Source organism: Anabas testudineus, chromosome 4, assembly GCF_900324465.2.
Source record: "Anabas testudineus chromosome 4, fAnaTes1.2, whole genome shotgun sequence".
In the NCBI taxonomy this organism is placed as follows: domain Eukaryota; kingdom Metazoa; phylum Chordata; class Actinopteri; order Anabantiformes; family Anabantidae; genus Anabas; species Anabas testudineus.
Genome location: NC_046613.1, coordinates 3,343,698 through 3,358,231, shown reverse-complemented (window position 1 = coordinate 3,358,231; position 14,534 = coordinate 3,343,698). Strand labels below are relative to the sequence as shown.

At 38.1% G+C, this 14,534-nt stretch overlaps 1 protein-coding gene across 2 annotated transcripts; it reads right to left on the bottom strand.

Moving 5' to 3' along the window:
• Positions 1–4,995: 4,995 nt before the first annotated feature.
• LOC113152794 (meprin A subunit beta-like) lies at positions 4,996–13,107 on the bottom strand. Of its 2 annotated transcripts, XM_026346238.1 has the most exons (16): positions 13,022–13,107; positions 12,832–12,859; positions 12,518–12,568; positions 12,396–12,439; positions 11,911–11,989; positions 11,696–11,813; positions 10,338–10,516; positions 8,657–8,875; positions 7,920–8,069; positions 6,889–7,104; positions 6,451–6,707; positions 6,113–6,323; positions 5,868–6,044; positions 5,690–5,760; positions 5,246–5,437; positions 4,996–5,133 (listed from the first exon to the last, which is right to left on the bottom strand). In XM_026346238.1, the coding sequence occupies exons 1-16, from the start codon at positions 13,061–13,063 to the stop codon at positions 5,095–5,097; spliced, it is 2,073 nt and encodes a 690-aa protein (XP_026202023.1). In that variant the 5' UTR covers positions 13,064–13,107; the 3' UTR covers positions 4,996–5,094. The 2 variants fall into 2 exon arrangements, with proteins under 2 accessions (XP_026202023.1, XP_026202022.1); XM_026346237.1 differs by lacking the exon at positions 5,246–5,437 and having other exon boundaries at positions 5,003–5,133; positions 5,614–5,760.
• Between the last annotated feature and the right edge of the window lie 1,427 nt (positions 13,108–14,534).

Sequence of the window (14,534 nt, the reverse complement as noted above, 5' to 3'; positions counted from 1 at the left end):
ACCTGGAGGCAACTGAAGACAAGATGTGTCTGTGTGGTTTTCAGCAGGATGGTTTGAAGCCTGGTGAGTTGGTTGGTGGGTAGGTTGGTTGCAGGGATCAGTGTGGGTGAAGCCAATCTGGAAGTTGACTGCGTCTTAGAGGAAGCTCGATAGGACAGTTGTTTTTAAAGGTAGATGACAGGCCACGCCCTCTTGATAGTCAAATTATTAACGTGTTTTTGTCCTGGCAGGAGAATGATGGAGACAGATGTTGACCTTGTATAGTCTGAATGTTCTGTGAACTCATTTGACTTCATTAAAAGGAAAAAGTAATTACCTTAGAAAGACTACGTGGAAGTAAAGCCACTGATCATCTGACTATGCCGTTACAACTGACTGTCTTACAGTAAATTTTACAGACAAAGTAGCAAAAAATTAATCAAAGTGTCACTATGTTGAGTAAAATTGAAACTAATAACATTAAAGTCCTAAGAAAGTGGAGCAGTTTCCTAAGAATTATTCCTTGATAAAACAAAATCCTAGTAAAATGTCAAATTTATTCACAAAGCATCACATTTAGTCATTTGGCGACTTTAATACAAGTAAATGTAACATTTTCGTCCTTTCTCTAATTTTGCGGTACTTAGTATTCAGTACTTGGTAAAGTGACAATAAAGAACAAAGTAAAAATGCGTTATCCTACCTGATCTACACATCAAGCTCATTCTCCACTTTTGTCACATTATTAATAACCCAATTTAATGCTCATTCTATCATTTAGGGTACATGTCCACTCCATGGGCTGTATTTATCATATTTACATTTATTTACTTAAAGCAATGATCTGTTTTATATTGGGCCATATTTCTCCTTCATTTAATACAAAAAAGTCAACATCCTATAATTTATAAAAATCTATGGTCACTGCTGCAATTTTCTTTTTTTTTGTTAAACATAATGATTAAAATAGGAGAAGGGTGTTTTAAACAATTTTGCCTATTCATGTCTTCTTTAGATGGTATATTAACAAATACGTGAGGAAAGTACATAAAAACAAGAGTTGATCAAGGTAATGTGGCGAGAATAGAAAGGTCTGCTGTTAGTATGAGGTCTTAAAATGGCCAAAATGTCAACTGTGTTAGTTGACAGGGATTGAAATTATGACAATGTTAGCAATCTTTTGTCAATTACATATTAACTCCCTAAAATTGTTTGTATGTTATATTAAACAGCGTGATTTGTGTTTTTTGGTAGATGGGTTCATCTAGCTTGGACTGATGTTAATCCTGAGAGAAGGGCTGCATATTGACTTAAACACAAAAAGTGGCATGACAACAAGAGAAAGACTGCAGCAATATTCAGAGTCAGAAATGCAATTTCTATCTGTTTTGTACTAAGCTGCACCAGTGGGTAAATACAAGGTAAATAAATTCAAAGTAAAATTGATTTCTGTTGATCGACTATGATCGTGGCTCTGAACAAATTGATGTTTGATGTTGATGTTTGCTTGTTGGTATGTTGGACATCACAGGCTGTAGTGAGACAATTTTTTATAAATGCCAGTATCTACTCAGAGTAGTAGTCAGAAGTGTTGCATTTGTGTGTGTGTGTGTGTTGTGAAGCACTGACAGTAGCCACACAGTGTTGGCCAGCAGGTACAGAGAGAGGAGATGATGTGAAGAACAGAATCAAACGCCTTCAATGCTTTGATGAGTGATGAATTGACAGCAGCTATCTCCCAGTGAGAATGTGGGGAAGCTTCATGTCAAACACAGGGCAGACATACGTGTTTGTTCTGTAAAATTTAGTACGGAAGCAGAAAGGTTGTTGCTCTGGTCCCTCCGAGTCCTTCATTCTTGTCTTTGGTCCTGTCTCTGTGGTTCTGACTCAGACGAGCCTTCCTGATTCAGGTTTTGTGTGGACACGAAAGGGAAAATCTTTACATTTTAAACACATACTCACTGCTATTTGGGTCTATTTGTGACCTTAAGTCAGTTTACCTTCCATTTTCCTCTTTTTTGTCTTTGCAGCTCAGTGTGGGTCTTTTCTGCACTGACAGAAGTTCAGGGTTGTGTTTTAGTTTCATAGCATATGAACCTTAGAAGACCTGACTTTTATAAGCTTGCATATGTCTGTCTGTGTGTGTGTGTGTGTGTGTGTGTGTGTGTGTGTGTGTGTGTGTGTGTGTGTGTGTGTGTGTGTGCGCACATGTAGAGGAGTACACAACTGTTGGAGGCAGTGTATATAAGCTGCAAGATCTGTTTACTTGTGTGTGTGATATGTCTGTGTGAAACATCCATAACAGTGTGTTGGTTTTTTAACTACTTTGTGTGCTAGTGTTTGCTTGCAAAAGGCAATCTGAAATCATTTAACATCACTTGTGTAGCGTAATGATGGGTGAATTTGTAACTGAAGAATGAATAGCATTTACTCATATCATGTCTATAGCAAGCATTCCCGTTGACAAGCACACATTACATAAGTTTACCTTAAAATTTTTGAAGCACAGTAGATAAAAGCTGTGTAACAAAACCTAAAAGATCCAACGAAAGTGAACCAGTGAGCTGTTTTATTATGCTGACACATGAAGTCAGCTCATAATTTTTCCTTCAGCTTGTGAAGAAGACTAACACTACAACGGTGATAAAATGTTGACATGTAAGGAGTTGGTGTGATGCATGATGACAGTGTGTGATGCAAGTGTTCTAGTGATACAAAACCACTGTGACTTTATGTGAATAACAGATGTTGTTTTACTTTGTAATTGTGATTTAAAGCTGCAATAGTTAATGAATTTGGCCAGCTTGAAAACCAAAACAAACTGTAAATAAGTAAAAATAGTGATAATTATTTTTGAGTTTGTCACTATGAATTCCAGCTTCCATATTACACACAGTCATATGGTCTATTCAATAAAGAAAATGTTGATCATTGCTGCTTTAATTGTCTGTGACACATTAGAATATTTAGCCTAAATAGCTCCCATGAGCCTGAATGTAAAGACATATTCCTTTTCTTCTTTTTTAGTGTGAACCAACCTAAAGCAGCACAAGTTCTGAGGGTCTAGAAATACCAAATTATCAGAGAAGTGAAACTAAATGATTTGATCAGGACGGCTCCAGTCATTTTAAATTAAATTAAATTTAATAAATTATAATAAGACAATGGATTAGACAGTTGAAGTCTTCCTTGTGTTTTTTTTTTTTTAGAACCAGTTTGATTGAGAAGCAGCTGGTTGATTGTGAAGAGTTGTTAAAGATAACAGCAGGATGTTTGAAGAAGTGGGTCAGTTGAATTGTAGATGTTTCTCAGTATAGAAATGTTTGTTTCTATTTCTAGTTGAATAGAACTCAGGAGTGCTGCTCCATCAAATGTCAAATGAACAAAATGATTGTTTTTCATCTGAGCACAAAAAAACACCAATGTGAGAAGGTCACTGTATGAAAGACACATACAACATGAATGAAACTGTGTGAGTTAGTTTGTACTTTACCTTCCAGTTGAGAATGAGTCGTGGCGCTCATGGTGTCCTGTTTGAGTTTGTCATAATAAAGAGGATACTAGACTTGAAATTGACTTTGTCTGGTGTTTTCCCATATATGAAAGATGGATGTAATATTCAACAGGAAAACAGATTTACATTAGAGCTGGACCCCAAACGCTCTTATTCAATCTAATAATGTATATTACGAAGAGAAGCACCAAAAGTAAAAATGAATGTACTGTACAGTGTGTGTAGAAGGTTTTTACACTGTACTTTTTACCAACACTGAATTATGGCCAGTGTAATTAGTCTTTTTCCACATTGATCAACAGAACGTGACAAACTCATGTCCAAGTGGAAACAGACCTCTACATAGTAATCTAAATCAATTACAAATCTCAAACAGAAATTATATACAAACGTGGACAACATTGTTGGTATCCTTCCATTAAAGAAAGGAAAAACCCATAAAGGTCACTGGAATATGACAAAAGTAATAATAAATAAAAATGTTCTAAAAAATAACTTACTATTTTGTTGCGCAACCTTTTGAGGCTGCTCACTGCAATTAAACAATTTCTGTAACTCTCAATGAGACTTCTGTCCACAGGTATTTTGGTCCACTCCTCAGTTTAAGGACTCTATGTACCTGCAGGTCCAATGACAGCTCTTCTCCAAATTACTTCAGTCTGTATTTTTTTTAGTCTGCGCCTCCTTGTGGAATTTTTTATGGCAGCAGGAGAACTTGATTGAATCGATGTGGGAGAAGAGGTGCTGTCTGTTTCTCTGTGTGTTTATACGCAGTAGGTGGTGCAGTGCAATTGTAGTGCTCATTTCAACCAAGTTAGGGTTTGTATTAGAACCTCCTCACAACCTTATATTTTTCATTGCAGATGACATTACCATGCCATCAAACTGAGACTGTTCCAAAATCAACACTTGATAACTGTTTTATCTGACAGATAATGAGGTAACTCCTAATTGTAAATGCTATATTTTTGTAAAATCTCTTAAATTATAGCTGAAAGTCTACATTTAATTCATTCATCTTGATCTAGACTTACAGTAGTTTTATTTATTTATTTATTTTCTATCTCAATTTATGGTTTGTTGCTCCTCAAAACTTACTGAGACAAATGTAGACCAGATACTGACTTGGAAAACCAGTTTCACTTGAGCATACATTATGTTTCTTATTGTTCAAACCTGAACCACAGCAGAACAATGCAGCCACATCACAAAAAATCGAACCTTTTTTTCCACTGTCTCACACCGATTAACAGGTGGAGCTGCAGGACGCAGCGGACCAGGTAGTCCAAGATTGTTTCTGTATCATCTACAGTAAGTACCACACAGTTAGAAAATAGCCACAGAATTGTTAATCCCTGTTTTTCTTCAGACTTTGCTGCCATTTAAAGGTGAAGACCACATTTCTAGACCCATTAAAAATAAACTTAAATATCGAGGCTGGTACTCTGATCACCGATGGAGAACTTGTGATAATAGGAATAAATGATAAAGACAAATGCTGCCAGAAAGTTTATTACATATTATAGATTAAAGAAGCAGAAGAAGAGATGAATACATGTTGTAGAGATCATTTGGTTTAGATTCTTCTTTTGATCAACACCTCATGGAGTGGTGAAAAATGATCCTTTAGTTGGGTACTCCTGCAAACAAAGACACACACATTCAGTATCTTCTTCCACTGAATCACAGGACAGTTTGTAAATGAGTTCAGGATGTGCTTTAGTAAACTGTCACTGTCTGACTTATGCTCACTTCCAAGGATCCAGGCACGTGCTTGATGATCAGCACATCATCACTCAACTCCCCTTTTCCCTTCTTCTTCCCGCAGATGTTTCCTATCATAACAAGGGAAACTACCAACACTGCAGCTGCCACACATGCTGTTATTAACCCTACCATGTTGAGGTTGATTACAGCTTCATGTGGAGCACTTTGGTCTGCAGCCTTTAGCAGCATCAACATGTTGGGGTTAATAACAGCTTCCTGTGGAGCACTTTGGTCTGCAGCCTTTAGCAGCATCAACATGTTGGGGTTAATAACAGCTTCCTGTGGAGCACTTTGGTCTGCAGCCTTTAGCAGCATCAACATGTTGAGGTTGATAACAACTTCCTGTGAAGTACCTTGGTCTGCAGCCTTTAGCAGCCCCAACATCTTGGGGTTGATAACAGCTTCCTCTGGAGCACCTTGATCTGCAGCCTTGAACAGACTGGCATCAGCGTGCAGTGCAGAGTGAGGGAGAGACTGAGGTTTCAGCAGGTGGGATATATCTGAAGACAAGATGATCAATCATGACTTTTCAGACACACTGAAACTGAGTTAGAGGTTCTAGTTGTCTATGATGTCCTGGTCCTGTCTAATGGTTTAGTATCTGTACCTTCCAGACTGAAGAGGAAGATGGCGTCATCTCCTTTGATGAAGTTTCTGCTTCTCAGTCTGCTGTGGGTGATGAAGGTGCTGGTTCCGTAGCCTGGACCTCTATAATAAACGCTGCCGTCAGAGTCAGTCACTTTGGAGCCCACTTTCCTGGGATCATCCCAGAAGAACTCAGTACCTGAGAGAAACAGGTGAACAGTCAGTCTCTGATTGACCACCTCTAAACTCCAGTCAAGATTCTCTTACCATCAGAGGACTTCTTGTTAGGGTCGGTGGTGATCATTTGGTGCATATTCATCTGCTGTCTGATGTCCGACTGTTGATCCATCAAAGCCATGGTTGCCATCTGCCATGGACACGGCCACTTGAGCTTCTTGTCGTTAGGCCCTGAGGTCAGGTGCAAGTAGAGGGCCATGTAATCTGGATTGCTGCTTAATCCATTGAGGTACACACCTACCTATAGAGCACAGAGCAGCATGAGGTCAAGGTGACATCATCACGTCTCACTTCAACAATTATCCAATCAATAATCCAAAACAGAAAATGGCTGTTTCTGGCACAGAGAAATAAAAATAAGTCTTTACCTGGAAGGAGTAACCTGCAGTAGACAGGAAGCGAGGGCTGAAAAGTTTTTTTCCTGGTGGTGTTTTGGCCATTTGGCCCTTGATGTTGCGGATGTGCCAGATGTGCTGAGGGCACTTTGTGGACGACAGGTTAATGTCGTCCAGAGAGAAGCCTCCTTTTGATTGTCTCTTTCCCCTCACGCCCTGAAACACCACACGGGCCTTCTTTGTCACATTTAGATTGACATTTTGTAATTCCCAGGAGCCCTGGACACCTCCTGTAATAAAATAGAATTCACAAGTTGTACTTGAGAAGTGAGAGAGTCGCAGTGCAAAGTGGTGCAGTCTACATGCAGCTTTTAAAAACATTCATGTTGCTGCTCACAGCAGCTTTGATTAAGTAAAATTAGCTTTTCATTTAATTAAGGTGTTTTTTGTATTCAGTGTTTCATTTGTTACCTGAAATGCTCTTGAAGAGCTTCAGTTTGCCATTGGCGTTGGCCTGGTCGTACTCTCGCACCCAGATATTAAGAACATCATCAGCTGCAGCAGTGCTATAGAGGAAGAACTGCAGACACTGGACTCCAGGTTTGGGGTAAAGCCAGCGACTCTCCAGGAACGCTTGGTGACCAGTTTTAGCAGAGGACGTGCTGAAGTGCATGAAGTAGCCTTTTCCTGAGTACAGAACATATCAAAATAGCACAGCAAAGAAAGATGAGTGAAGATCACCTCTGGATGGTGAATAACTATCTCCCAGAAATTCAAATACTCATCAGGTTTTCTGGCAACATTAGATACGTGAGCTGTCTCCACATTCAAGAACCTACTGACTCTGCGTGGAAAGTTGTACTGCTAAGACTTAGAACATGTCCTGTGTTCACTATGGAATACAATGACAAACTAAGGCATTGGGGGCCCTTAAAAAGGTTTATACTACTTCAGGGTTGTTGACTGTGGGATAGAAGAACAGACAAAGAAGAATCGTGTTCTGCTGTCTTGAAATATCAAGAGGGAAACATCCAAAAATACATTAAGGGCTACTGTGATGTCAGAGGTATTAGAAAATAAAAGAATATTTATCCGTCCATCCATCTATCAACTATACTAGAAGTCAAGGTCGACCACTGTGTTGGTAGTCACAGAGTGGCAGAAAACTTCTTACTCTTTCGAGTAATTTAAATCCACCAGTTACCATAATCTGTCTTTAGACTGTCACAGGAAGAACATGCAGACCTTTGTGCTATGTGCTATCCAAAATCAAAGAGGTCATGATTCTCACCCTTTTCACTGTTCTTTAATGTTTTATTGAGCACTATCACACGAGAGGGGGCACTGTTAAGCTTAATATCAGCATGGCTGTAATGTGTTTGTAGGTACGAGGACGCAGGTCGAGTGCTGAAGATATCAGTCGTGCTGATATTTAGTACAACAGTGCCCCCTCTCACGTGATACTACTAAGTTGATGTACATTTGTAATGATGGACTGTCACCTTGGCACTGTCCCATGTTTGTGAAGTCTGTTTTAGGTCCTCCCCTTACAGAACTGCGCCGTTTCCACTTGGCTTTCCCTGGACCCTGAATCGTCCCACAGATATTGTCCTCTTCAAAGTCGCAGCTGTCCACAAAGGTAGAAGAGCTGGCTGTGGAGAGAAACTGGTGCATTAAGGTGAAATATCTAGTTTCATTTGAATGATTTCAGCTGTCTTCACCAGTAAAAAGCCTAAAATGCTACGAAAGATTCTTTCTTTTTTTTTTTTTTGCATAGATTATTGAGGTTTTCAATTTGTTTAGCAAAGTCTGATATGAAATCACCACAGACACTGAAAACAGAAACAGAGCTGTAGTATAAAAAACATCCACTCCTCATGTAGAAAAAAAAGGCTCATTCTATGCTAAAGAAAACACAACTATAGTTATTTCCTTGTGATTTACAGTGTAATGAAAACTTAATTATGAATTCCATTTTCCATTTCTGCAAATAGATCCCTCTGAATCTTATGCACCTGCATGTTTTTGGAACAGAGAAAAAACAAGAGGACCCACGCCAAGCAAACTCCACAATCAGATCAAACCCCAAACCTTCTTTCTGTGATGTCACCACACCATCATAACTACTGCTCCACAGTATCATATTACAGTATCTGTAGGACATGTAGCCTGAGGCCTTCCTCTGGTGCAATGATGGTATCTTGACTCATTGTTAGTTGTGATGTACAAAATGACTTACTGCAGTTGTAGAGACGGTTGAGTTTGGTTAGGTCACTGGCGCTGAACCCCATCCTCTGACCGATCACATCCATGAATTGGGGGATCTTGGTGACAATGGTGGGCTCAGAGCCAATGCTGAAGTCCATCTTCCCATAGTGCATTACAGAGCCATAATCATAAGGAACACCCAGAGCAGTGGACACAGCGTCATCATGTTTCTTAAAGTTGTTCTTCTTATCTGAAAAAGGCATAGCAATTACTGGAATTCAGTCTATGGATGATGTAACAATTATCTGTGTCTCATAGTGAGAGAAAATGTGTATAGACAGCCTAAGGAGCTAATAAAGCTGATTTCTTAATGTATTAGTTTACTGCATGAGTATACACCCGGGCTATTTTCCTAAAATACATCACAGATGCAACTTCTATGCAACTCGGGTGATAACTTTCTCAAATATATGGGATTGTTTTAGATATTGGATATCCCATACCCTGATAAAGGAAATGTATGAAAAATGTGCACGATAGTTTTTTTTTAACACACAAATGTACTGTAAAAAAAAAACCCACTAAAGTAAAAAGCATCCTAAAATATGTCCAGAAAACCAATAGTTTGACTTTTTATTTGGCTAATTTTCCATAAGAAGGCCTTCAGTGTAGATAAAAAAATTACCAAACAAAAACAGCTTTACTCAGTTTGTACTTCGAGAAAGGAAGGCTACTCTGAAGTATAACCAAGAAATTTATAGATTTCTTTAAAAGATGTACATTATAGTCTCCAGAGACTAGAGACCTGGATCCAATCAGGGCTGAATATACAGTGGCCCAAGTGCACATCTGTCCAAGAAGACAAGTACTTAACAACTGTCCTTGAGAAACAGATGCTTCACTGCCCCTGAATTGGCTGCATTGTTAAATAAAACACGAGAGAAAGCTTCTAGGGTTGGCAAATCAGAAGGTCGCAGTGAACTTTAGATGGCAGAAACCAAGTCTTGTGGTTTTTGAAGTGTTTAGATCCAAGCAAAGGACAAACAGTACAAAGCTCAGAGACAGAGTTCATAAAAATTTGCCTTCCTAACACTATCAGTGATGCATGGAGGAGGCAATGTGACAATCTGGAGATGCTCTGTTAAAGGGAGAGTTGGTTTCCTGCATTTTGTGCAAGGCCTTCTCAATCAACATACTAATCTATCCTGACAAGGCATATGATTCCCTCTGGGCAACAAGTGATTAGTGGTAACTTCATTTTGCGGCAAGGTTGTGTAAGACCTATCTGAAGAAACAAAGTAGCTGCTGGAATACTTTCTTTGACAGCTTTCAAAGAAAGTCAGGAATTCTTTACAAGCTTGGAAGTTGTATACTATACTATTTACAAGTGAATCCACCCAAGACAGCAGCATACTGATAACAAAACCATAAAAGAAACAAAATGGAATCTTACCTTAATTCCTTCATAGATCCCTGCTATAAATTTAAGGTAATTTAAGTAATATGTTACAAAGCACATCCCTCCTCACTGAGCTACACAGTATATGTCAGAATGCTGATTATGAAATAAATAGTGGAGGATGTCAAAGAGTCCAATGTTTAGTTGCTGTGGATAAATGTCTGAGAGTAAGAAGACAGTTTTTGCTCAAACACTGAAATTGAGGTAAATTGAGTGTAAAGCAGTAATTCAAAGTATTAATCATCAGTATTACCAGGTTTAATTTGATCCCACATGATGTCGACATAATCATCGCGGTCAGCTCTGGACTGCTCGTGCCAGAAGCCCAGAGCATGCAGGAATTCGTGCTCAACAATTCCTAGATGGTCACAGTAACTACCAATGGACAGCTGCTGTTTTCCCACACGCTGGTTGCCTACATAGGAGAAACATCTACAGAGAGGAAGAGTGAGATCCAAGTCTGGTCTGTAGAGCCAACTGTCTGTAGCCACGTCCTAGTCTTAAAGTAGATAATGTTAATGTAGAAGAAATGTGATCTCTCATGCTAATTCCAATCAGAACTCTGTGTGCAGTATTCAGATTTGCTGGAGGCTTTTTAAAGAGTTAGGAGAAGTAACAAATACATGGACTAGTTCGAGTAGTTCGACTTCCTCAGATGGAAGGAAGTTCAAGCGATTTCTTATACGTGGAGTAAAGAAGATATCAAAGATAACTCTGAGTTTCCTCACAGTAGTAAATGAGACAAATGCTATGTCATCTAGGTGAACAATATAATTAAATTACATGTTTCTTGGGTTTAAGTAGTTTTACAAGTAAGTAAAATGACTTCTGTCTAAATTGAGGAGTACAACCAGACATTTTTGCCTTTTAAACATGCTTGAAGTTTGACTAATTGATTAGTTCTATCTGGTTTTCTATAGATACATATAGCTGGGTGTTATCTGCATAGCAATGCAAATTTATAGAGTGCTCTCCTAATAATATTGTCTAAGAAAGACATGTATGTGAAAAGACTTGCTCTAAGTGTTCCTCTGTACAGCCAGCACACTGTGTAGTGGGTGGGAGGGATCTGTACTATGACTCTAAATCCAGACTGGTAAGCAATGGGTAGGGTCTAAGAGACATGTTGATTATTTACTTATTTAAATTACTAAATTTACTGACAGTTACTAACATAATCTCAAGCAGTAATGTCTTACAAGTGAATCTAGAGCTATTCACCAATACCTGTTGCATTTTTTCCTAAAATGTTATGACTTAATTTGTAAAAGAAATTAATTAATTAATATATAATATTCATTATATTATATAGGTCAAATATGATGGAATTATTTCCTTAAATTTGGTAACACCATTCATATACTGTAGAATTTCTGTTGAAGCCTATTGCAGGAACTGATAATTTGTACAAAAAAAAAAACATTTAATCAATATGGTAAATATCAAGTTATAATTTTCTGCACTATGTTTGTTGCAATTACATTCTCTGAAAATTCTTTAGGCTAATGATTATACATATGTGACCTTTTTTCATGTTACACACAATAATTTTGCTGGTTATCTATATGATAACATTAGTTTGTGTTTAAAGATTTGCTGGATGCTGCTCACCCGCTGCCGTTAAACACAGAGATGTAGTTCTTTTCTCCTTTCCATGGTTTGAAGTCAATGCAGGTCTTCAGTCTGTACTGGTCGAACGCCTTCAGTATCACTCCCTTTGCATTCATTTCTACATGTAGAAGAGCACAGGACAAATGAACATGAAGAAAAATCCTAATAACATGATCAATCCTGAGAATGGGGGTTTCCATAGCACTGTGTCTTACCCAGACTCTCCTCCAAGTAGTAGGGAACAGTTGTTGGCCAGCGATACTTGTCTCCTATGATAATGTTTCTGGTCAATGGCTGATGGGGATGAAGAGAGCAACAGATACAATAAGAGATGGACAAAGGAGAAACAGAGCACTTGAACTAGCTCATATTAACTCAATTATATAACTGTATCCATGTATTTTCTAATTTGTTAGCCTTCTTGTCTTGCAGATAAATGAGATGTTCTCAAAGATAGTGATATCAGAAGACATCACCAGCTTTAAACTGGCTGTTGTATTAAACTATGTATTAAACTAATCTAATTGGGGAATTGGAAGCGCTCAGTGGTTTTTGGTCTGGAGGTTTCTAACCTCAACTGAATTGTTACCTGATTAAAAAATGTTAGGTAAAATGAAAAAGTATAAGTGTGCAAATATTTAGGCACACAGTACAACCCCCAAATATTCAGATATCAACAGTTTTTGCTCTCTGCACATACTTCTTCCAGTTTGATGTCTCCCTCCAGCAGGTCCAGCCCAGCTCCTGTTAAAAGAAAAATTGTACTGGTTGATTAAAACCCTTAGACATTAGAAGAAAAAAAGATCTAGAGCATCTACAGACCTTCATTAATGTCGACAATGTCCCAGTCACGACCTTCATCAACGTCAATTTCTGCAGTAAAGAAAAATCAGTGTACATTATCAAACATTTCTGTAATTGTACCAGGCTGGATTTGAGATCAACAGATAAATATGCGGTCAAGGTTTTGTTACGACTGCACCTTTTATATCATGGCGATTTCTCATTTAACAACAAACACACATCTTTATGTTTAAAACCCAAAGCTGAAGCAGACAAAAGTCATTTAGAGTTATTATTGTTTAAAAAAATTAATAAGACACACCTGAGTAACAAGAAACACTTATCTTACTCACCTGTTTCACTTGTTAACCTGGCTGCTGTCTATAAAACACATTTGAAGAGACAGTAACAAAATTAAACTGTGAAATGATTTACGTACTAGTGAAGCTAAAGGGAACCTTCAAGAGACAACAAAAAGGCAGTGCAGAATTTTTAGCACACAATATGCTGCATATGTTTTATATCTGCATATGATCCACTTACCAATCCCAAACCAAAGAGCAGAACTAGAAAACTGTGTAACATGATTCCAGCTGCAGACACACACTCAGTGGAAGACAAGTGTTTGTTCTGCACTATATAGCTGAAGATGTGAAAAACTGCAAGCTGGACGTTGTTCATGAAGTGTGAAATGACGACAAAATTAAAAAAAGTGTGACATCTGCTATTAAAAAAATTCCACTGTAACCCACGGTTAAAAATGTTGCCACGCATGTGTCTGAAATACTTTTAGAAGACCTATTGATGAGGTTAGATAAAACCTTATACCAAACAAGTGTGTGGTTTATGATATGATCTTATTTTTTAAGTTTTTTTTGTACTTTGTTTCTGTTTCTGTAGACTGACATAAAAGCAAGCTATGGTTAATACATAAATAATAAAGAAATAATCAATTATTCTAACCGCTTGTCACTTTAAGAATTGCCTGGACAGGTTAACAGTCTATCTCAAGACTGATATAAAGAGAAAGACAAACATTCATACACACAGTCACACCTATGTCTGCATATGTGCAGACATATCACATCATGTAAATGATGTCTGCACATCATTTACATGATCATTTACATGATCTCAGCTATCTGAAAGGGTGGCAAACATGGTTTGTTTCTGGTGTATGTTCAGGAAATCAATTTGTCTGACAATGCCATGCTGTTTAACAACATCATTTAATCTAACGGCATATTAGCACACAGGAAGAGTCTAATATTCTCATACGCCTGCTGCTGCATGTCTGCAACACCTGCATGTGGGGAAAAGGTTGTGGGCGCAGTTAAGAGGAACAGGAAATGAAGATCCTGTTTTAGCAGCCGCCTTTGTGACCACGGTCACTGCTGCGTTGCCTAGAGATACTGGATCTGTGACAAATGGTGTGAATGGCTTTGTAAGTCTAGTTAGTGCAGTCTGGAGAACCAGCTTCAAGTGAGTCAATGTTCTTCTGTGTCTGTCCAAGTCACTTTCAGTGCCTCTCACTCATTTAGAATCCACTGTTCAGGATGAATTCAAATTGAAATCATTCTTTTTCCATGTGTTTCACAAAAATGCTGATCACAGAGTAGCTACACTGACTTCTTTCTTAGAATATCACTATAATATATTAAGTAGTGGGGCAAGTTCCTCTAAAAACACATGTAAAAACTGTTACCATCCTCCCTGGTGTTTTACCATTGAGCAAACATTTAATTCCTGAAGGTTTATGTGAGTTGGGCAACATAAACATCTTAGAAATGTCATATATTCAACATTGATGTTTTATGGTTGTACCCTTACTGTCCCTTAATGTGTTAACTGTTAATTTGATTACTTCCCAACTTTTATAATACTGTTGTTTTCCTAATCTGTATTATTATATATTCTTCTGTGTGTTTTTCAGCACTTAACTACGTCAGCATACTACTCATACAGTGACTCTGGTGTTTCGATACAAGCTCCGACAGCGTTTCGAATCGCTGCTCTTCACGAAGAGTGACACAAGCTCCGAAGCCTCGGTATGATT

Bases quoted from the DNA above. Each gene is read 5' to 3' on its own strand.
- LOC113152794 (XM_026346238.1), bottom strand. From the start codon at position 13,063: ATGTTACACAGTTTTCTAGTTCTGCTCTTTGGTTTGGGATTG. The intron at 6,324-6,450 runs GTAAAGACTTAT...TGTGCTCTATAG, and splicing joins CTGCAGGTTACTCCTTCCAG to GTAGGTGTGTACCTCAATGG. The intron at 6,045-6,112 runs GTAAGAGAATCT...TGTTTCTCTCAG, and splicing joins TAACAAGAAGTCCTCTGATG to GTACTGAGTTCTTCTGGGAT.